At 41.7% G+C, this 24,042-nt stretch overlaps 1 protein-coding gene across 1 annotated transcript in view; it reads right to left on the reverse strand.

Annotated features, from left to right (window-relative positions):
- The window catches only part of LOC308132290 (neural-cadherin), a gene marked incomplete at both ends in the record, with an annotated part of 403,944 nt that overhangs the window by 151,635 nt on the left and 228,267 nt on the right, over window positions 1-24,042 (reverse strand). Inside the window, 7 exons of the mRNA XM_080499326.1 lie at window positions 828-1,057; window positions 11,460-11,644; window positions 15,431-15,524; window positions 17,129-17,459; window positions 18,814-19,257; window positions 21,129-21,320; window positions 21,891-22,559. Coding sequence (XP_080355452.1) covers window positions 828-1,057; window positions 11,460-11,644; window positions 15,431-15,524; window positions 17,129-17,459; window positions 18,814-19,257; window positions 21,129-21,320; window positions 21,891-22,559 — 2,145 coding nt within the window. The remainder of the gene's footprint in view (window positions 1-827; window positions 1,058-11,459; window positions 11,645-15,430; window positions 15,525-17,128; window positions 17,460-18,813; window positions 19,258-21,128; window positions 21,321-21,890; window positions 22,560-24,042) is intronic.

Consider the following 24,042-nt stretch of genomic DNA (forward strand, 5'->3'; position numbering starts at 1 on the left):
TTGGTGGACAGAATAAAACATGGTATCATCAGCATAGAGGGCCCATCAACAGTACAGCCATATGTATGAACAGTGTACATATCAGCATGTGTAGCATTTTCTCTTGAGTGTTCTTTAATTATCCATCATAACCTTGAGTTAAGACTTAAAGATACACATAAATCATAATTTATCTTTGTGGATCAACGTTTGCTGAACCTTCAATAGTTCTGTTGTTGTGGCAGTTTGATGTGTTGGAGTCAGGTGATTCAAACACTCATGTACTGCTTTTAACTGGCTCGGCACTGCGGAGGCAATGAATATTAACTGCTGGCTGGCAGTGGGTCCAGATTACTAAAGTTAAGACAACTCCAGTTTGACCACATTTATTGATGACTGACAGCTATCGCTCAAAGCGGTTATAGCTCCTAAAGCATGTTGAGGATATTGAACCCATTATGCTCGTATGCAGGTTTCTCTCCCAGAGGCTTCTGGGTTTTGTAGAATTCCGCCTTGTATGCTGAGACATAAGCTTCCAAATTTTGACTGACATGTTTGATTTGTCGGACTTTCACTCAAGATAAAGCCAAAGTATTGCCACAGGCAAACATGCTTGCTGAAACTAACAAGTACAAGCAAACACACAGAGCGAGGGCACAACTCTATTTGGAACCCATGTGGGAATTATCTTTGGCTTCACTCACTCACTGTGTTTGATTACATTACTCGTCATTCAAGCAGATGTGTTAATCAATCAGGAGCTGGATTACCAATAGATCAGGCCACTCAATCAGCCTGACGGGACACCATCGGATCTACAACACCACAGCACGCTGAGAACAACTTACCTTCTGTTTATGTGCTGCCAGGTAGCCATGGATTTTCTCTGGCTGGAGGAAAGTGGGCCCGCCTAGCACAGCAAAGCGCACGTCGAGCATGCGCTCCTTCACATCTATCAGGCTGAAGATGTTGACGTCTTCGGGTGGGACAGAGAGCATCTCGGACAGGAAGTCCACCAGCAACTCGTAGCGGCTCCGGTGCTTCCCGCGCAGCTCGATGAACTCCTTTGCCGTGATGTCTGAGGAACGAACACACACACACACACACACACACACACACACACACACACACACACACACACACACACACACACACACACACACACACACACACACACACACACACACACACACACACACACACACACACACACACACACACACACACAGGATTACAACCGTATATAAGTGGCCTCATTATTTCAACCCCTGCTCAAAGATAAATCCAATTATTTTCCAACCGCTAATGTGAAAAGTTGTCTCGAGTCCTCAAGACCGAAGCTATGATTATAAATTATTGAAAGTGGCTCACTTTACTTAACACAATTTGGAGTTTCTAAGGTTATTGTGTGTGTGTGTGTGTGTGTGTGTGTGTGTGTGTGTGTGTGTGTGTGTGTGTGTGTGTGTATGTGTGTGTGTGTTTACAGGTGAGCATCGGGACTGGGAGATGCATTTAACACCTACAGCAATTAAAAGTATTTACACTCAACGATTTGGCCTTCAGTTTCTAATCATCCTAAAGAGTAAGCTCACGAGGAAGCACAGCATTTCATTCCTCCAACCCAGCAGCTGTGGTTTAACGTATGAGGTTCAAGACTTGCTCAGATCTGTTGAGACTGGAAAAGCGACATTAAAAGTGAATTCAAGCAAGTGGCACAGGTTCTTAGCTGGCAACAGTGGGAACTTTGCTTCGTGGAGTCTGTAAGTTCACCCACTTTATTGATTTAGCTTGATGGAGAGACAGAGGACAATATTTACTGTAGCAAGCAGTGTGTCCCAGAGTTTGACTCTTTTAATCTATCTCAGTAATTTTGCTGCAAAGCCATTTTCATTGCTCTTTATTATAGTTTTTTTTTAAAGACATCCATCTTTTTAAATTCTGCCATTTGTTACTAATGGGACAAGCCTGCACAAAGCGAGTGAGTCAAGAAATACACAAATATGTGATGTAGAAATGTGGAGAGAGAGAGTAGAGTATCTAGTAATCAGCTCGTGGTCCCTCGGGGCTCCAGTAGGGGGAGATGAGCTTTGTTCCCTTATTCAGGGCAAGAAAGTAGGCAACAGAGCTGCGCGTCTCTGGTATTGCACTCACTACGTTCATCTTGTTAAAAGTCAGCAGACACTCCCTCCGAGATCTTTAATACAACCTAATGTTTTCAAAAACTGATTTCATTTGCTGCATTTCTAAAACCATTTTACTAGAAATTGCAGGATTTGACAACTTACATTGGAAGTACATTGCAAAAAAAACTGAATGATGGGACAACCTGCAGTGATAGTAAATATAGACACAATGTTTTCAAGTAAAAACAAAATAAAATGTTAATGCTACGTTAACATGACAATGGTGCTTGGAGCTACTCAAAATGCAAGATGAAACTTTTTGAAAATGCTTTGACTGTAGCGGCCGGTCAATAAAAGTTCCCCCCCCCCACACCCCCAAACTGTAATACTGTCAAAATGTGTTTATGCCAAACAAACTACAAATGGGCCCTGAACTGTATTTGCTTCATTTTCTACAGATAATCTTCCATAAAAGAGAGGATTTCTTGATTTCGCTTTCTCTAGCAGTGTGTGTGTGTGTGTGTGTGTGTGTGTGTGTTTGAGCAGCCTGGGGCGATGACAAAGGAGGAGGCGGGATTTAGTAGTGATCTCACCAATTACTGATTAACACCAGAGTGACTGACATAAAATTAAACTAACCAGAGTCACTTCATCTTCGAGAAAAGAGGCGCTTTTTAAATCGCTCCTGGCTTTGTGATTGGCTTAAAGTCAGCTCTGGTTTGTTCTCACTTGTTTCTACGAGATGTTGAGATGAAGAGAACAAGTGGTGCGTCTCTGATTATTAACTCTGTCACATCTCTTCTAATATACCAGTTTGAAAGGAGAAATTTGGCTGAAAAGCTGCAGGTCAGGCTCTACTTTCTCCAGTATAGTTATTTTTCGGATGATTCTTTCAAAGCCGTCTAAAATGTTTTGAAAGATGGATTGATGTGTTGTTTGAAAATATACCTGATATATCTTTTGTTTCCCCTAAACTCAGATTAACTGTCATTTCCAGTAAACAAGCCACAAAACACATTCATTTTCTGAAAGGGACTTAATGAAGCATCTGCTTGTATTAGTTTACAAGTATATTAATAAGAGTCTTAATTAGTGCTCTCTATTCACTTGCAGTTTCAAAGAACTATAATGTTTCATCGTGCGGGGGGTGGGTGGGGGGATAGGAATGAAGAGCCCCACCTAAGAAATGTATCACCAGCAGCCACTGTTGGAACCATTAAATTTGACATGCCTTCACTTGAAATGTTACAAACAGAGCCTAAGACTAATATCTGGTCTGGTTCTGCAAAAATTGTCCTCCTCCGAGTCTGGTTCTCCAGGTCTCTCCAACCCAGGTACACACTTTGATATAAAATCCCTATTTACTCCTCAAGGTTTTGTGAAGAAGAAGTAACCTACTAAAATTATTCTTATAAAAAGAGTGATTCATAAAGCCAGTAAAATACTTCTCATGCTGTGAATAAAATGTTTTTTTGTTGCAGGTGTGGGTGCATGGTTGTCATTTTAGGCAAAAAAATATGAAACAAAGAAATAAAATGAAGTAATCCTTCAACTCGAGGACCAACTCCAAGGACCACCACAAACAGCCCCACATCACAAAAATGTTCAGAGACTCCAAACCGATTGACTCATAGAAGAGTAAAAAAACAAACAAACACGCATGCACACACGCACACAAAGAAAAGGTGTGTGTGTGTGGGGGGGGGGGGGGATTAGTAGCATGATTTAGTTGAGATGGTGAGTGCATAGAGGGAGACTGAGCCTCAGTATGAGGAGACAGGACGGGGGCTCAGAACGGACACAGTGGATACAGCGTGAGGAATCCAGGCTAATGTCAGCTTCCATCAGTCAATCCTGAGGGAGAAACGAGGACACGGGCAGACGGAGAGACAGTTGGGGGGATGAGGGGTGTGTGGTGGGGGTAAGAGTAGTAACTCCTAACGCAGAGTGGCAGCCTTTGCACCTGGCTTTGATCCAACCTCACAACTCACTTCTGCTTTCTCCTTCCCAGAGGCTTTGTCAGAGGCAGCATGCACACATCCTTACCCCCATTGTGCAGTGATTCCCCACAAAAAAAAAAAGAGTCTAAATATCTGACCGGAGGTCTAATATACTGTTGTGAGTGTGACTGCGACCATGCAGGAACAGAGAATATACAACACCAATGTCTTTCTGGTACGAGTTGCAATTTTTCTTCCTGAAGTCAGAGCTGTTTTTAAAAAAAGTTGTTGTTTTTTTTTTTTTTTACATGCACAAGTTTCAACAGCACTTGAAGATTTGAAAAATGTTCAACAGACTGATGTGATTTTATTCCTCCAATGAAAGACAACTCACCGTCTCTGGCCATGGAACTTCAGGCATACGGTACCTATTCACCAGAGACCTCGAACATATAACAACCAAGTAAAAATGAACAAAACTATTGAAAAAAACATAATATTGCAAATGTCTTAGAAATGCAGCTACCACTAATTCTACAAATGAAACTTTTCACCGAGTCATGATAAAGACAGAATGCAAACTATCCAGCTTCTAGAACTCCATTATCAAGACTGAAGACACAATACGATCAATGATATGGCGTCACATAATACTTGGTAGGTTGTATTGTGAGCTTTTAGGAGTGTGAGTACTACATGCTGTATTGGACCTGATAACGGTATCAAGTGCATTCCTAGTTTTGTAGTTGGTCTCAGCTGTTTCTCTGTGACTACTTTTGCTCTCTTTTATTTAATCTTTGTTTTATATACATCCAACAGATTGTAGCTTATCTTCCCACAAAAATAAACTGATGTAATTTATACTGAACATGATGATTTAATGAGACTGACCCAGACAGTCCTGAGTGCTAGCATGTCATAGCAACACGACGATACAGCAGCTTTGTGCATCTCACCAACAGAAACAGTGAGTGGTCATACTCACTGTTCCTGATGTTATGACATAAATATAGCAGTTTTATGCCAATTTGACAGTGTGTAGTTCGGTGGTTAAACCCAACAGTAATCCAGTGACATGAGCAGCTGTGACAATGGCCATCAAGGCAAACTCATTCAGATGTGATACCACATTGTGAAACGCCATCTTGAGGAGCACATTTTAGCTTAGAAAGGTGTGAAGCCATATCTTTACATATCCAGTTAATGATAAAAGGCATTTCAAAGAGGAGTTGGAACATATTCCTCTGTCTCTGGCAACACAAATATGAAGTAGTTAGAGCAATACAGCAAAGCCGAACGTAGAAGAGGCAATGGAAATACTTATTATGTTTGCATTTGAGCTGCTCCGTTCATGGAGCACACCAGGCTCATAAAGTGACATCCACAGGGGCTGTATTAGTGATGAATAGGGTACGATCGGTGTGGGAGTCCCTGCTATCTCGGGCTTGATCCCAAACTAATATATTTCCCCAGTTCCTGCATATTGATCCCACGATGCCTGCGTCCTAGAGGGCAGACAGATGCAGAAAGACAGATAGCGAATTATTTTTCGTAACATCTCAGCTCTGCATCTCTCGTTAAAGGACGATCTCCCGACTGGAACTGTTTCTAAAGTCATCATGTATGCAAACGGCTGTGCCAGTCTTCTGTACGTGTGTGCTTCTCCATTTTACTTTCGGCTTTGTGCTATGTGGACATTTGAAGGACTTTTTGTTTACCGCATTTCTTACCTTTCCATCAACATTGAAAAAGAAGGAGGGAGCCTTAATCTCAAACAGGCAGATTTAACTAACGCTTTTTTTTTTTGTGCTGTCCTTATTGCATTCCACATTTGTTCTTGAAATGGGATTTAGAATGTCAAGGAGGGTGCAAGTAATGCTATAAGTAGAATATTTTCATAATCCCCGAGACTGAGCATCAATGGGAGTGTTCACTCCAAAGCTCTATGTGGAAAAATCACATCCTGCAAATGGCTACTGTGACATATCCTCATGCACGTGCATGTGTCTGCATGTGTGTGCATGTGAGCATTTGAGGAGCTCTTTAGTTTTTCACAGGGATGCACCGATACCACTTTTTTAAAGGACAAGCTTTAGTTACTTGCCAATAATGAGTACAGATTTGAGTATTTATTAAATAGCATAAAGCCAAATGTATACTCTATATGCAAACAATGTGCCAAGGCTGCATGATGCCACAAACCACCTCCACATAGCCTCTGCACTGATGCTATTTCACCTGCAACAACCATGAATGCTTCAAGACACGACTGTGTCTATAATATAGTACATATAGCACAGTATGTAGTATCTAACTACACACTGTGCTATGTGTACAGTCGACCAGTGATTTTCAAACATTGTGCCGCAGCACACCAGCACGCCATGGAAAATTGTCCAATTTCAACTAAATTGTTTCAAACATAATCACTGGCAATGATTTGACACTGTTGCATTTCTGCACCTGACATTTCATGGGTGATCAAGACATCTACGACCCTTCCTTGCCAGCAGGTGGCAATAAGAAGCACATCAATACTGGCGCTTTTAATTTAAGATAATAAAATTAGTGACATAGTAGTGCAATAGTAAGGATGCCAGCTACCAGAAGAAGAAGTAACGTGCGGGAGAGAGTCCAGTGACAAGAACATGATGGATGAAATTATGAAATAGCTGACTCTTCCTACCTGTTGATATTACTAAAATACTTTTGTGCCATTTTTATGACTGAAATATTTTCAACAAAATCTGCAAAAACTGTTAATATTGCCATTAAATATGCTGTATAAAGCTACAATATGTGGTTTTGTGACTTTTTTGATTGGTAGTGTGCCTCGGGATATTAGGAATGGAAGAAATGCCCCGTGGCTTGGAAAAACACTGCTGTAGACTGAGGGACCGAGCTCGCTGTTAATCAGTGTATCCATCAGACTTTTATCATGTTTAGAATGTGGCATGTAGCATTGCTGGCATGCGAGCCCTGAAACTCTTTAGCATGGAGAACGACTCAAAGTAAAATCTTCCTGATCCACTGAGCAGTTAAACTACTGGATGACATCGGGCTAACTCTGCTGGTCCAAATATTTCTGCTGGTTGCTGGTGTTGTACCAACTATCTTTCTCCTCTGATATTTTCTCAGAACATAATTTACAGTCTCTTTTACTTTTGATGTTCTCATTAATATTAAAGAATATCAAAACTACTAATATTGCTCGTCCTCTTATCTTCCTGCTGCTGGCGTTGCTGATGGATAATGTGATGTAGTACGAGTATCCCATGCAGTGTCAGAACCAATACCAGATACTCGCATCAGTGAATTCCTAATTCTGCAAAGAGCCACATCATACAAATGTTACATTTTCTTTGGAAACCTGGCATTTTTCTATTGAGAATGTCCCGTTGTTGAGCTGCAGGTAAAAAGCCTTCCAGTGATTTTGGCATTAGCGTTGGACACCTGTGCTCTTGAGCTTTAAATCTCTGTTACAACCAGGTTCTTTGAAATCAATAAAATCCGCTGCTAACAGGCCCTCAATGACAGTGAAAGTGTTTCAAAACCTTCAATGAAGTGACTGACCTGCAGGGACAAGCTATTGACAAATCCATTATCTAAAATCAAGAGCTTTCATCATCTAAATGAATAAAAGATTATCTCATATGTTATTTCCATTATTTCCCGAGTTTTGCACGGGAATTGATTTCCACAAACATTGAAATGTGTGAAAAAAACGGTTCTCTCCACTGTCTCTGCATTCAATGCACGTTAATTTAGAGAGGAAAATCATTTTATCTGTTTATATGAGGCTTGACTCTCATTTCCACCGCTTCCTTTCTGCCTCTCCTCGTCTTCGGAGAGCGGAGACTGGGCCCCTCCGTCTGCTTCTATTTCACTATCTCCCAAATCATAAAAATCCTTCAGCCATGTCCTATTCCTCTGCAGCAAATTTAATTCAGAGCGGACAGCCGATGTGCTGTACATCAGGTAATGATGGATGCTGCTCAACATGTGAGGAGAATGTGCTGCCTGAGCAAAAAACGCCACTAATTATTTTGCCGGCATAAGTAATGGAAATGGCGTTTTGGTGGAGCACACCGCCAGGACGAGAGATCTCACCAGTCAGGGGAGACAGATTCATAATGAGTGTAATCTTTTACAAAAAAAAAACAAAAAAAAACTCTTTAGCGTAGAGCGCAACCGTCCTTTGAAGCACTGCAAACAACCGGAGCAAATAGTAATCAACACTCATTTATTCTCCAAGACTGAAGACAAGTCTGCAATTAATGACCACATACATTCTCCGGCAGTGTCTCGTCAGCAGGCATCAACCCAAATTGGAATTGTTATGGGTTCGACCTGTTGCAGTAATAGCACAGACCATCAATCGGTGGCGGGAGACAGGCAGAGGGATGAAAAATGATGCCGTTACCTTCTGGCGTGAAGACTGCAACCAAAGCAGCTCAGGACTTGGATATGAATGTCAAAACAGAAACTAAAACCTTTGTCCCATGTGACTGCTTTTTACATATCTGCCTTCAGTAAATTACCACCACATTCAAGTAGGGATGGGGCTGATCCAATCCAGTATCGGTATTGGGTTTTCATACCAAGGTAATTCATGTATCTAAAATTTCCGGTCCATGAGCCTCGTCTGTGCTTTACTGTCCGCTGAAATGACTCCACAAGAGATTCCCTGCTGGCTGCAAAATGTGGAATGGATTCCCTGAGTGGAGGCATCTCAATCAGACACAGAGTAGCGAGTCAGGAAATGTTTTCCACTATTTGCAGCCAGTGAGCAGGCGAGCTTAGCAGCACTGCAGCTATCCAACTTTTCATGAGAACATGTCCCTGTTTGAACGTATTTAACGCTCCCCCTCTCGGATTCTCTGCAACCAAGCGTCACTGTTTTAAAATGCCAGCTCGCCAAAGAGAACATCATTGACGGCGGCATCAAAACAAAGAAAAGCATCTCCTCCTGTAGCAGGCGATTCACACTTCAGTGAAGCTGCATCCTATTCCACAAAACGTAATAGTCCCAATCATTTGTGCTGCTTTAGAGCTGGAAAAATTGCTGTTTGTGCTTCGTGGATTAATAAAGTGATTCTGAGGTTTTAAAGATATAACAACTTTATCATGATCGTCACACAGACCAACAATAATGATCATAATAATATTAAAGCAAACATAGCTCTGGTATCAGAATAGTATTGGCTGCCGATAGGCAGATACACAAATTCAGGTATCAGGATCGGAAATGAAAAAATGTGGATCTCTGCACTCAAAGAACTACAACAACCGCAGTTTGCGGAGTATGCCACCAGCAGTCAAAAGCTGAAGTCTTATTATTTTTATTATATTTAGGCCTTGTTTACGTGACAATGTTTCAAGTGAAAACATTGTTTCTGAGTTTGGTTTCAGAAAAGTTTAATACAGCAATGTTTTAAAAAAAATGTCCTTATACACTGAAAAGGCAGAAAGGCTGAAAATAATGTGGGAAGCATACCAGGCCACGAGTTGGTGCTGTTGTTTGTTTTTGTAATGAAACCACACACACACACATGTAGCAGAGAACAATACGCTGTAAACAATAATTTGTTTTCCTTTTACGGGTGTACCACTATACCTGTGGAGCACATGGTCAGAGACAGAGTGGAACATTTTGAAAAGGTTGCGTTTTATCCCATTTCCACAAATACGGAGTCGGAGCATTTTCAATGAGCTCCACCTTTTCAGAAAATTGCCTTTCAGTGACTCCGAGCACTGTCATCCTCTAAACGAACTCTAAAAAGGCTACAAAATTCTCCATTTTCACTTGAAATGGTTGTCATGTAAATAGGGCCTCAGAGTGTGTTATCAGTATAGATTGATGGGATTTTGACTTTGTTTAATTTAAAGGTGTAAAAAAAATTACACCTTAAATGTTTATGATCAGTGTAATGTTTAACAACCAAAAACCTGCCCAGTCTAAATATACCTGTAAATATCAAGAGATTCCCTTCTTTACTTTACAGAAATTGATGACATGTGAGGCAACACCGACTTTGACCTTGGCTGAATGTGTTTGGTAGACATTAACATGTGTGCCATGATCGAAAGAAAAAAAAAATCACTAAAGGAGTTACAGATATGGAGTGGGACTTAAAAGGTCATCAGACTTCAAGCAGTGGCTGCTAAAATCTAATCATACAGAAGTTGAAGAAATCCCCACAAGGCGTAGTTAAAAAAAAATACATTTGAGGTCACAGGGATATTGATCTGTCCAGACGGATATTTAAAGCCACACAAACTGAAAATGTAAATTCCACAGCCTCGGGTGTCGGTAGGTGCTGGGATGGACAAAATGTATAGCTTAAATAATAATAATGTTAAAAAATGCTAAAAACGTGCACCTTCCAATGTTTGGTGATTCAGTTTGAATGTGCGTGAGCATGCCAAGGAATATGTTCAGTTGCACTTCCTTATGGTTTGACTAATTAAAGCAGAGGTCTCCAACCTCAGTCCTCAAGGGCCCCTGTCCTGCATGCACTCTCCCAGTCGCAGCACACCTGATTACAATGAGGGGCTTGTTATTGGACTTTTTCCTCAACCTTGGTGATGACATCATCATTAGGTTCAAGTGTGCTGGAGCAGTGAGAGAACTAAAACATGCAGGACAGGGGCCAGCAAGGACCAGGGTTGGAGACCTCTGAATTAAAGCTAGACCAACGTTGGATGAGGTGGACAATCACCTTCACTTTTCCAATGGTGCCAATAAATCTTTCTTACATCCTTTAACTAACTTCACACAACAATGTAACAATGTAACAGTGAAAACGTATCAGTTGTGCTTTTTCATTTCGGAAAAGTGTTGCGTTTACACAGCAACATTTTAAAAACGATGTCTGTTTACACAGGAATGGCAGAAATGCTGAAAATGATGTACAGTAGTTAGCATGCCAGGCCACCAGTGGGTGCTGTTGTGCTCTAAACGTTAGAATACAGACATGTGTATGGACAGACAACCAAGTTGGATTGTTATTACGGCGACTGAGAACTATAAAACCACCAAGTCCCAGGAGAATATGGACTGGGAGTCATGACACTGTAGGAAACATTGCTCTTATTGTCTAGCTACTGAGCATGTGCACTACTGCTCATTACGATGTTGCAAGCATGTGCAGCATTTCAGAAAAGTTTTGTTTTGTCCCGTTTATATGTAGATGAAGTCGGAGCATTTTCAAAAAGTTCTCAATTTGGAATCAATTTCAGAACGTTGTGTTTGCAGTGGATCAGACCACCTTTTTCATGTAAATGGCCACCCAAAGCCCAGCACAGGTTTCCCAGTCCGCCACATGGCACCAATGATGTGAAAAAAAGAAATAGGCAAAGTAAAAGAAAAGACGTGTTCAGAGTGTTGTTTCTGAATAACTGGATTGGCTTTTACCTGCCAGACGCAGGGATCCCGAGCTGTAGATGGCATCGTCCCGCAGTTCCCTCACATGAATGGTGATGGTGGAGACGGCGTCCGGCCAGATTCCATCTGACACTCGGACGTGAAACTGGTACGTCCCGGGCGGGGCGTTCTCCTTGATGATCAGAAAACCCGTGCGCTTGTTCAGAATGAAGTAACTGTGGTGAAAGAGCAAGAACACAAACACACGCAGCAGTTTGAAAACCCTGACACATGTAGGTAGCTGCATTTGTCGTAAATCAGCCAGCTTGAGCTCTCCGAGGAAGTGGAGACATTTAACCTGCCGCCCTCATTATTCTTCACCCTGAAATGCTGTCTCTTACACATTCATCCAAAAGCTCTTCATTCCACAAAGGCACGCCACTGACGGCGATTTTCACTTCTGCTTAGTGGATTAAAAAGAAGCGGTTCTTCAAAGAATAAACCAATAACCTAAAGCATTTTGGAAGGACTGAGGTCACTGATGTTTGTCTCGTCTTAACTCTGTAACAATGACCCCGCTGGAAGGATTTGTTTAGCACATCCAGCATGTCATTAGACGATGAATGCGATTGTGGAATGAAAACCAGCCTCGGTTATTCTCTAATGAATAAAAGCTGGAGAGTGTCACATTTATGAATCTGTAAGTTCAAACCTCAGAGTCAAACTCATCAGGTTATGTATTTTCCTGAAACCTTTGGTGTAAAGAAATGTCTGCCTGGTGAACACCAAAGAAAAAAGTATGTGTTCAGTGTGTGTAGGATGGCACATCGACCAAGCCACTGCCACATGATAAAAGTAAAAAAAAAAAAAAGTCACACACGCCTATGAGGTCTCAACACAGATGTGTTCATTTGGCCTGTCAAATGTCCAGAAAACTTCTCCTACAGTTGTTGCGTTCTGTATGTTTTTACAAACTCCCCCTAACAGCATGGCTTTGAGACTAGTTTGATAGCAACCAGGTAACTATCTTTTATGTCTGCTAATCTTAAAAATTGTTGTTAAAAAAAAAAAAAAATCAGTTTTCTTTGAATTCTTTATTATTTTCGTGGCGGTTTGGCTGGATTCAAGCCTCTTGCGAGCCACAGACACAGATGCTTAAACATCTCCGGCAAACAGAAAGCAGCTGTCAGCTGATTCATCATGTAGGCAGAGATCTCTTTATTGCACATATAAACAATATAATGAATATGATTACGACCAAGAAACATGTTAAAGGTGCGCTGTTTCAGTGAAAAGAGAAACATTTCACACCCACAGAATCCGCAGAACCTGCCACAAATAACCTCACCTCCCCCACAGCAGTGCATTTCATCCTGTGTTTTACTGTTTACTCTTTTTCTGCTGTTAATCAATTACCCCCGGGACAATAATAGAAAGTGAGCAGGGACGGTGCATTAGGGAGAGCGAGGCAAGGTGAAAAATGAGACTGAGTAATAGGCACGAAGACATGCGAGGAGGCAATTTTACTTGGTCCTTCTCCATGCTCCCCTTTTGTACAGCAAATGAGCTCATTCAAGTTTAATTAGAGAGGAAATCCAAGGCAGAACCTTGGAAAATTAAATAATAAAGCACTTGTAAGGACAAAGGTTGCATTAACTCATTATATACTTCTTTGCTGTGGCATGTGCCCTATTCCAACCACTTGCTATCAGCTTACACGTCACTCAGTTCTACAATTTCAGTCCAACTTCAGACTTTAACCACTTATATCACTGGCAACATCTTGTCCAGTCATGACAGTATCCCTTGAAGCAAAACTTTGGGAAAAAGTGTTGAAGAACCAAGTATTGTACACACAGTTCTTTTCTTCAATATATGAAGGCCTTTGTGAGCTGAAGATTGCCGCTTCAAGAGTCAACATATCAGAACGAGTGCTGTCAAAAATAACATGCTAATTTAATTCAATTACATTTGTTAAAAAAATGTAATCCAATTAACATAGTTTTGTTTGTAATTATATTTGCTTCTGTTTTGTTTGGGTTTTTTTTTTTTTCTTTCTTTCTTTCTTTTTAAAGTCCCCTGGAGCAGCGTATGTGCAGCGTCTCTGGATGCAGCGCCGTGATAACAGAGCAGCACAATACCGAGTGGAATAATATGAAGGTATAAAGTTTCCCTTTAAAAGTTACCTGACAGCTGATTGAGAAAGTAAAAGTCATTAGCTTTACTTTTAAAATCTGCATTTTACAACCACAGTACTAAATCTACAGCAAAACAGCAGGTTGCCATGTTGGCTGACCAGGAGCCACCAAAATGGAGGAAAGACTTTCAGGTAAAATATTAATTTCTCCTATTTCTAAAAACAATGTGATTAATCACAATTAATTACAGAAAATTGTGCAACTAACGAATTCACATTACATGGTCCAACTTTGACAAAGAGCAAAAACACTGAGGTACTTCTGACGAGGGTCGATCCGTCAACTCCCACATTTAACAGGTCTGCCGGACTGGACTGGAAAGTTTCCTCCTGAGTCTGGTTCTGCAGGTTTCTTCCTGTTAAAAGTGAGTTTCTCCTTTCCTCCATCCCCTCGACTTGCTCATGTGGAATTGTTGGTCTTTCTCTTTAAAAGTACCTTGAGATGACTGTGTTGTATTTGGCACAATTGAAATGACATTGACTTGAATTTCTTCATAGTTTTAAAAAACAGTACATCACAATATGTTTATCCCAAAACCGAATCTCTTCGATGAATGAAAGCGAAACCATCCAGAGCCGAGAAGAGGCTCTTTGCTGAAAGAATGTCTTCTGAACTCAACCGAGGTTTGACACATAGAGAGATGAGAGCTGTCATGAAATGTTAATGCTGTATATTACATGGAGGCTGAACCTCGACTCAGAGAGACAAAGGAGAAGAGTTTGTCATTTTGAGCTGTGCGCAGCTTGAGAATAGGGAGACGGAGGTGTTGCAGGCTGCTGCGGTGACACCGCAAGCAGTTTTTTGGGACTTGTGAGAAATTCATCGGCTCATTGTAACTTTGGGCAAAGACTCAAGGGGAACAATTCTTTTAAAACACTGAAGAGCCTCTTCATTCAGTAGCAGGACAACATATTACCAAAGGCAAAATAGGCAAAGAGGGAGATGACATTAATTAGTTTAGGAAGGAAAAATGAGTCAGGTGGTGAAAAGATGGACAATTCACTCAGGGGTGTTGTAGCTTTCATTATTTAAATGTCTAAGTCCATGACAACAAGAAACAACAAGGCAAGACTGGCTGGATAATGGTGAATGTATAATAGCTCAGGGCATGAAAGCAACGTGTAACATAATGATCTCTATCAGGTTTGCTTCACATATTGTGCTTGCCAACTAGCCGGAGTTCATCATTTATCATTATCAGCACAGACTTCAGGCTCCTGCAGGTCTGTGTGATCGCTCTGCAGAACCCCGAGCATGAGCCATCATAAACAAAAACAAAGACTCTCATCAGCATGCACCTTAAATCTGCCTGAGGATTAAAGAGGATCAATCTTTGATTCTCATTTCCTGACACACTGAGGATACTGCAATGTCTCAGATTAAATGTGAATCAACTTCCATGTAACGCAGTGATCGTACAGTATGTGTGAGTGATGCCTTTTGGATGTGAGGTCAGCAATCCCACTGCTGGGAACGTCTTCACGATAAGACGTCAATACAATGAGGCCGGTGTCAAACTACATTGTGCATATTGGTATTCAGCACTGCCTCTAGAGCAGGGGTGGGGAAACATTTTATATATATATATATGATAACATACTATATGACTTAACCTAAGGGCTCTGTGCATCTGTGACCTAAATTGTGATTTGTGACTTAGCATGTGATCTGCCTTGGCCTCCAAGAGCCAGCCAGCATAACAGGGAGAGGAGCTGACATGATAACAGATAAGAAAGAAAACATAGGAAACTTTATATGGATAAGATATAAGAAATAAATAGACATCATGGCACATTCCTGACCCCCCCAAATGATCCCATTTACCTTGGCACGTGTCCCTCAAAGACATACGTCTTGTTGTCCCAATCATCAGGGTCAGGAGAGTAGACCTTCCCTAGCACTGTGGTTGGCATGCGACCTGAGAAGAGGAAAAAAATGTTTCAATTTAACATCCCAAGGGCCAGTGACCATGGTCTGGATGATACTGTTATTGCCTGGGAAGTGTTGGAGAGATATAGGAGCAACGTGCTATGACCTTCTATTGATTTTCTGGCTATTGTCACATGCACGTGCTTAAGTGACACGTGCATATTCCACTCATATCAAAACATGGACTCACAAGGTGTAAGAATCTTGAGAACAGGGACATGGAACAAAAAAAAAGAAGATAATGAATATGTACGAAGGCCTGACTGTGCATGCCTCAGGCTTCATTCCCAAAAAGTGACATTGTAGGTGGTTGAAAAAGCACGAGACATATGGTTTTTGAATGCACAATGATGATAATCAAATGAGGAAAAAATATTGTTGTCATTGTCTCTCGAATCATCTGGGAATTATTCACATAACAGCATTCACAATCTAAAGGCCGTCCTTGACATGGTAGATTCCAGCCTATTGTTTGTCTCTACCACAAAGTTTTGAAGAAAGGTTGGACTGAAACAAACTGTTCACAGCAAAAACGTGGCGCTCATCCATTTACATCAGCACAACAAAAATAAAACTATTTCCTGATAAGCAGAGTTTCAATGTTTGATCAGTTGGATTTTTCCATCAGTCGACTGTTCAGTATTCAATAAAAACTTGAGAGGGATTCTGACTTCCAGTCTGGATAATGGAGTGTGTGGTTTGTTTGCAAGCCGGAGCCCACATGCAATCGACTGAGGAAGAATAAACGGCATAACTGTGATTAACTGCATGTCAAACGGAGCAATGGTTCGCCTTCGTGTCCCTCAGAATAGCACCATGGGAGTCGTTTGGACTAAACACCGATCACACAGGCAATGACAATGCAGCCGCAGCGGGCGGACTGAGGCAGAGGAGAAAAACATCATAAAAACTCTGTGTGTGTGTGTGTGTGTGTGTGTGTGTGTGTGTGTGTGTGTGTGTGTGTGTGTGTGTGTGTGTGTGTGTGTGTGTGTGTGTGTGTGTGTGTGTGTGTGTGTGTGTGTGTGTGTGTGTGTTAATTGCTGCACACTGATTAGGAATTTATTGACTGGCACTACGAGCTTAACCTACATATACAGAAAGAAATGAAGGGCAAAGTTGACGTGCCGACACTTTACTTTGTTCATAATGTTTCTGTCTTTGAAGGGAACAGTCTAGCATGAGAGCGAACCAGTGCTGTAGTGCTCCCTGGAGAAGTGGATATATTCTCTATTTTTGGCATCTTTTAAAGCAGCCCAGAAACACAATTTGCGGCATGTAAAAAGACTTGATTTCATGAAAATTTGAGCATAGTATTTGCTCAGTGTCACATAATTGCAGTATAATTTATCAATTACCATCATTTGCTTCATCATGACCTGTACTACTCTGCCTCTGATTGGCTCAGCAGCCTGCGAGTACAAGCCAAATAGAGGCAGAGTAGGATGGGTAATGGCTGTGTCATCCTCGGGAGATAAAAAAATAGATAAATAGACGGATATTGCCGAATGGTGCATCAGTAAGTAATGCTGACTGAAACATAAGTGGGTATATGCCATATACCCTGGCCTACCCCACTGGAGATAATCCTCTCACCTCTGTGGCTATTGATGAAAATCTTCTTCTCCCCCGCTACGTGTGCGTGATCGTTTTGGTCACCGATGGTCACGGTTAGCGTGCTGGTCACCGTTTTGGCCGGACGCCCGCTGTCGCTCATGACGATGGGTAATAGAAACTCCTTCTGGCGCTCGCGGTCGAAGGTCCTAAGAGCAGTGAGCGTCGCCGTGCCGTTGAGGTTGTCTTGAAGGTAGAAGTCTTTGCTGTGGCGGTACTCAGCGGGGACGGTGAAGTGAAACGGCGGCCCGTTCTCCGGAGAGTCGGGGTCAACGGCTCGCAGGAGGGTAGATGTTTGATTCATTCTTACTATCTACACAAGGGAGAAAGTGGACGAGGCAGGTTTAGTAGAGATGTACTGATAACTTTTTTAAATGATAAGTACGAGTACAAACTTTCAGCCACTTGCTGATGCAGACTACCGATACCAGGATTTATTAAATGCCATTACAATAACTTTTGATTCCAAATGTTTTATTTGCATTTGATGCATTTAAATTTCAGATAATGTTTAACTCACACTTAAACTTTCACTTTGTAGTTTTCTTGGAATTAGCATTGCAACACATCTGTTAAAAATATCAAGACATTTGGTTATCTTTAAAATTCCAGTTAGTTATTAAGTTATTACCAATGGTTTCATAAAGATGGCTCTGCCTCATAATCTTCACTCTTTTCCAAAAGATCTTACTGGTGATTGAGAGGTCTAAGACTGTAGCATGTGTTATGTGCTCCTCTTGCAGGCCTGTACGTCCTGCTGGCAATGGAGGGAGCAGACTGAGGCTGAATGTATAAAGTGGGCAACAAAGTTTTGTCCAACCGGCGCAGCATCATTTGCAGGCTTCACAGGACTCATGATCTCAGTACTTCTCCTCACATTCTGTGCCACATCGAATGCATAAATAGAGCCAGTGCAGAGGTGATTTGCAGCAATGCATATACTTCGCATATTGTTTGTGTATAGAGCATAAATTAGGATTTACAGCAAGCTCAGTCAAGCATCAATGATATATCAATCATGTTTAGCATGTAGCATCACTGGTGTGTGAGCCCTGAAAATGTTTAGCATGTAGCACGGCTCAGAGTAAAAGCCTCCTGATCCACTGGGCATTTAAACCACTGAGCAACATGGCTAACTCTGCTGGTCCAAATGTCTCGAGTTAAATAAGTTGCTGGCGTTGTACCAACTATCTTTCTCCTCCCCTTTTAGTTTGTCAGAGCATAATTTGCAGTCTATCTTACTTTTGTCATTCTCATTAATATTAAAGAATCTCCAAACCACCAACATCGCTCGTCCTCTCTTGCCGACCTGCTGCTGACATAGATGACGGTGACGTGACCTAATACTGGCCGGCAGTAGCACAACTCCCTACTTTCGGAGGTGTGTGCAGACACATTACAGTCCCCCCCCCCCTTCTGAACTGAACTGAATAACGGCATCGATGCATCCCTAATTTAACTAATGATTTTTATAATGTTTAAAATGTTCGAAATCAAATTAAGACTCTCAACGAAAATGAGTGTATCCATAAAATTGCCTTCACTTTTGTAGGGTCCGTTGAAACGACACCATTGGTTGGATCTACAAACGCAACACTATTTTCTTTATGAATTATGTGTTGTCACATGAAACGTTGTTGTGTTAACAGGGCCCAAGTCACACTCACCTGTGGTCCTGCCACATTCTCAAACACTATCGGTGTGTACACCGCTTCAAACTCTGGTCCGTTATCATTTACATCCAGCAGTGGAAGCTGAACCGTTGCGCTGCCAGATAAAGGTGGAACACCGTGATCGGTGGCGATGATGACCAGATGATGCTGTGATATCTTCTCACGATCTAAAGGCCGCGCAACCGACAGCACTCCCGACTGGTCGATAGTGAATAGGCCTTCAGAGTCCGACTCCTTGGATAAACTGTAGGTGATGTCACGGTTCTGGCCCGAGTCCGAGTCACTGGCTACCAAACGGGCCACACTTGTTCCCACACTAATGTCCTCGGGGAGCGGAGCAAGTGACAGGAAGTGTGGGATGAAGACTGGAGCATGATCATTATAGTCTTCAACCTCCACCACACAGTGCAGGAGGCTGGAGAAGTCCAAGTCTTCCACCTGGGAAGAGAACGTTAAAAGCGTTAAAAAAAATATTGGCAAGCCAAACATAAAGAATGCTGTTGGAATAGAACAGAGGAATAGACATTTAGAGGACAATTAAAATCATTTAAACATTTCCTGTTCCCATTTATAACAGACCTGGGTATTCTGCAGCCCAAGAGCCAAATGTGGCCATTGAGATCAGTGTACACCACAGGCGTCAAATCTCTGGTCCGTGGCCCAGAACTGTCACAGAAGTTATGACATTAACTGCAATGTATTAATTTTACCATGAGGGGCACACTTATGTGATGAGTCAGTTCAGGTTATCAGGATTACTATACTGATGTAGAAATGTGTCGACATTAAATATAATATCAACAATTAGACAAATTATTCTGATCAAAATGTAAATTAGCTGACAATATGTTGATATATTTGAGTTCCAGCTACATGCGACTAAATGTTTTCTGGATTTAACAATGTAAATAGTGTAATACAATCCCAGTGAAATCTGTAAGTTGTAAGGCACCTGGTGAGCTGAGACAGAATTGTGTTGATATTACAGTTATTTTATTAAAATTTCACATTCACATGTTTAGGTAAGGATAGTTCATAAAATGGGAATTTCTTAAAAATATATTAATACTTTTAAAACCGTATTTAGAATTGTAGGCATTGATAGATTATTGGTGTACTGGCGTACATGGTGCATGAAATACACCTGGAACCTATACTGGAATGCACTATAACTGCCATCCTTGAATGGTCCAAACAGTTTATCAGTGGAAAAAGTGCTAATATATGTACAACGTGCTCATTGTGACAAGGGTAAACAAATCAGGGGTAAACGCATAAATCAAATAAGGAGTGCGCTCTATCAAAATAACAAACAAAATCACCCTATTGTCTCAAGGATCCAACTTACCACCTACCAAACCAAAACAACAAAATACACAGTCTTGCCTCCTTGTCTAAAATAAACAAGAGAAAACTGTTTAACTTAAAGTCACAGCTCATTCTACTCCAAAGCACACAATGATTGCGCTATGCCAGTTGAGGAACACTGAAAGATGGCTACGCCACACCACGCCCTTCTCACCCACTCTGCCACTGGCAAAATCGTCTTTCCCTCCTCAAGTACCGATGTACTTGGTGGATTCGGCCTTGAAGGTCTTTGGGACGGCACAGACAGACTATAAGCTGCTATGTTTTTCACATGCTTTGAACTCTGTTGCTTATATAATGATGCGGCAAATTTATTGATTTTTACGGGTTAATGGGCTTCATGCTGCCAGATTCTACTTCCGCATGTGGATACATACAGTTCTGAGTGTTTCTGCCCCTCCAAAACGTGCCCTAAAAGTGATTTTTTTTCTTTTTAATTTTGCAGTTGCGGCTTATATTCAGGTGCGCTCAATAGTCCAGAAAATGCGGTACTTAATTGCCACATCATGGAGAAGCACACAGAAAACACAGAAATGACGACAGTCATAAGAAATATCTACATCTATGTTGAACAGAATTTCTAGCTGTACCGTCCAAAGTAGAGGAGCTTTCTTATGGGGCATTTGGGAAAATGTATTTCACACCCAAGTCCAAGAGGGTTGCTTTAGGGTTTTTGAAAGATTTTCTTCTGAATTCAACACAGTTACAGTACCGGAGGCAGTAACGCAGCCCCACTGTGTTCTTACAGTCGGTCTTTACATTGATACACGCTAATTTGAGCGTGTTGCACATTGAGATTTCTCCTCAAATCCTAGTTTTAACACTTCCAACTTCAGGCACCACATTCTGTCACAAGTCATTTATACAAGACGCATACCAGCGACTCAATCATTCCCACTCCCACCACAATGAGTGTTACTGATCGACCAGCATCCACATACTTTCAGTGTCAGGTTGAATCTCTGCTCACTGTGCCGCTCATAGTCCAGACGTTTCTTGAGTCGCAGGGTGCCGTGCTGCTCCTGCTTGTGACTGACCATGAAGAACTTCTGCTCCTGATCTCCAGCCACAACGCTGAAGGTCAGCTGGGCATTTTCTCCAGTGTCTCTGTCCTCTGCAGCCAGCTCCAGGACCTGAGATCAAGCAGTTGGATCTTGTGAATAGAGTCTGCATCACTTAAGAAGTCAAATTCTTCTGAGAGATTCAGTGAACTACAGAAGTTGTGGCTCATTTTTATATATTTTTGTTTGTTCTTTTACTTGATTGTTAGATGGTGCACAGATGGCATGCTGATTCACACTGGAGCTACTTAAAGATGGCCCACAAGTATGACTTCAGTGGTTTCTAGTTCTGCAAGGTCAAATTTTATCATGACGTTGTAGTGCTTTGTGGTGCATCATCTCTCTGAGAAACTCAATGATTTGTAAACAACCACCACAAAATGCTATGGTTAAAGGTGAAATTAGAACATTTTGCAATAATAATGTTTCCATGACAAGGATGAGAAGTGAAAATACAGAGTTTTTGCATGTTTGTTTCTGAAAAATTTTCATTTCAGAAAAAAGAAAACAGAACCTCAATGAATGTGGTCTCAATTTTCTCCCAATGGTGTGTGAATATTTGCATGCCATTCTGAGTGTGTGAATGATTGTGTCTGTGCGAAACCGGTGTCGTAATGCACAACAAAGCCACTAAAGACTCACCTCTGCATTTGGCTCAGCGTTCTCAGAGATCCTGGCCTGGCATGAGTGATCCATGAATCTTGGAGCGTGATCGTTCACGTCTTTAATGTGAACCGTGACGGTACCAGTTCCTGTCATACCTCCCCCATCCCTGGCCTCCACTAACAAGAGGTAGGACTCCACCTGCTCTCTGTCGAGACCGCCCATGCCCACCGTGATGGTCCCTGTGGTGGGGTTGATGGTGAACATCTCTGTGAAGGTCGGCACTCCTCCCACCTCCATGTTGGTGCCATCCAGAATACCGACCATCCTGTACGAGAGCACCGCGTTCTGCCCCACGGCGGAGTCGTCCAGGTCGGTCGCCGTCATCTCCATCACGGATGTCCCCACCACGGAGTTCTCTGTCACATCCCCGTGGCAGCTGGGGGCGCAGGTGAAGATGGGCGCGTTATCGTTGATGTCCCACACGTTGATGATGACGTCGGTGAAGCCCGTCAAACCTTCACCACCCTCATCTGTAGCCAGGACCACGAAACGCCAAACGGCACGCTCCTCCCGGTCCAGAGTCCGCTGGGCATAGATCTTTCCAGTGACCTCATCAATTATGAATTCGCTCTCGGCACCCTGGCCATGGAGGGAGTAACGCAGGGCCTCCTGGTCAGCATCCTTATCTGGGTCAGACGCCGTTACCTGCCATAGGGAGAGACAGAGTGTAATGACTGGCGTTTATTTCTCCCACTAATTACCCATACAAGTGTTGCTTCGTCGAAGTGACCGAAAACAATTATGAACTGTCAAGTCGATAAATAAGGTCGTTTTAACCTCAAACTTCACCTCTTCTGTCTTTATTTTCCCATCTGCTCCTTCTCACTCATCCAAAAGACATTAGCAGTAATTGCGCCCTTGGCAGGCCGATGGCCTTTCAACTTAACTAAATAATTGCAGAGAGATGTGGAGCTGGATTTGACTGAAAACATGTTCTCTCATATGAAAAGAGGTGAAACAGCAGGCGTACTATGAATAAGTCCTGTCTCAGATGATATAGACTCTGTTAATGACAAAGACATGTATTTTTAATGTGGAACAGTAATTCTCAATGCTGGCCCTGGGGGAGCACTGCCCTGCATGTTTTATGTCAGCCTTACACTAAAGGACTTTTCATGAATTTCACCACAATCTGTCGGAATAAAATTAGGCTACGAGGTAGAAATGTTACTACATGAAGGCAGGCTTTTTGAATCAATACATTTAGCATTAATGTCGGCAGAAGTTATTACTATTTAGTTGTGGGTTATGCAAACATGTCACAAGCCATACATTGGGATCTTCTTTTTTCAAATTGTGAGCAAGAAAGCAAAAGAAGCAAACTTAAAATATTGACACCGTGGCTCTGACTGACAAGCACTCTTAGTGATTTGTACTTGGAAATAGAGACTTATTTAATAATTATCTTTACCTGTTACTTGATAGTGTTTATGTGTATATTATTTGATGTAGGATTCAGCAAGGCAACAACTAACGAATTAATGAATTAATGAAAAATGATGACGGAGAAGTTGGCAAAAAACCAACCGGTCTAACAGTTGGTTAGACTGGTTATAGGCCTGCAAGAGGCTCCACCCAGTCAAACCACCACATAAATGGTAAACATTTCAAATAAAACATTGATTTCTATTTCTTGAGAGCAAATAAAAATCGGCACCAAGACCCAAGCTGAGGTATCGTGATACTGACATGAAATCCAGGAACATGGTCGCTATCAAACTAGCCTCAAAGCCATGCGGTCAGGGGGAGTTTGTACAAACACCCAGAATGCAACAGCTAGAGGAGAAGTTGTTTATTCGTTTCATCGTATTTTGCACCAGAAGGTTTCATTAAACGTGGCCTCATGTTGAGATTGGAACGATAGTAATTATTTGGTTTTGTGAAAATATCAACATTTTCACCATATACTCTGCAACACATCAACGAACCGTAAAAGTTTTAATTCAAGCTTCATTACGGCACTATTTATCGATAATGTTTGCTAAAGCAAAAAGGTAATAGCTGCCTCAGAAATTCGACAAGTGTTTTCAAAAGCTTAACAGTAACTGTGATAAATGTTGTAATAGTAGGTCACCAGTGTGCTGCATGGTATTACAGTAATAGTTTTTGATGATTGGGAGGGAGGCGG

Source organism: Blennius ocellaris (genome assembly GCF_963422515.1).
Source record: "Blennius ocellaris genome assembly, chromosome: 1".
In the NCBI taxonomy this organism is placed as follows: domain Eukaryota; kingdom Metazoa; phylum Chordata; class Actinopteri; order Blenniiformes; family Blenniidae; genus Blennius; species Blennius ocellaris.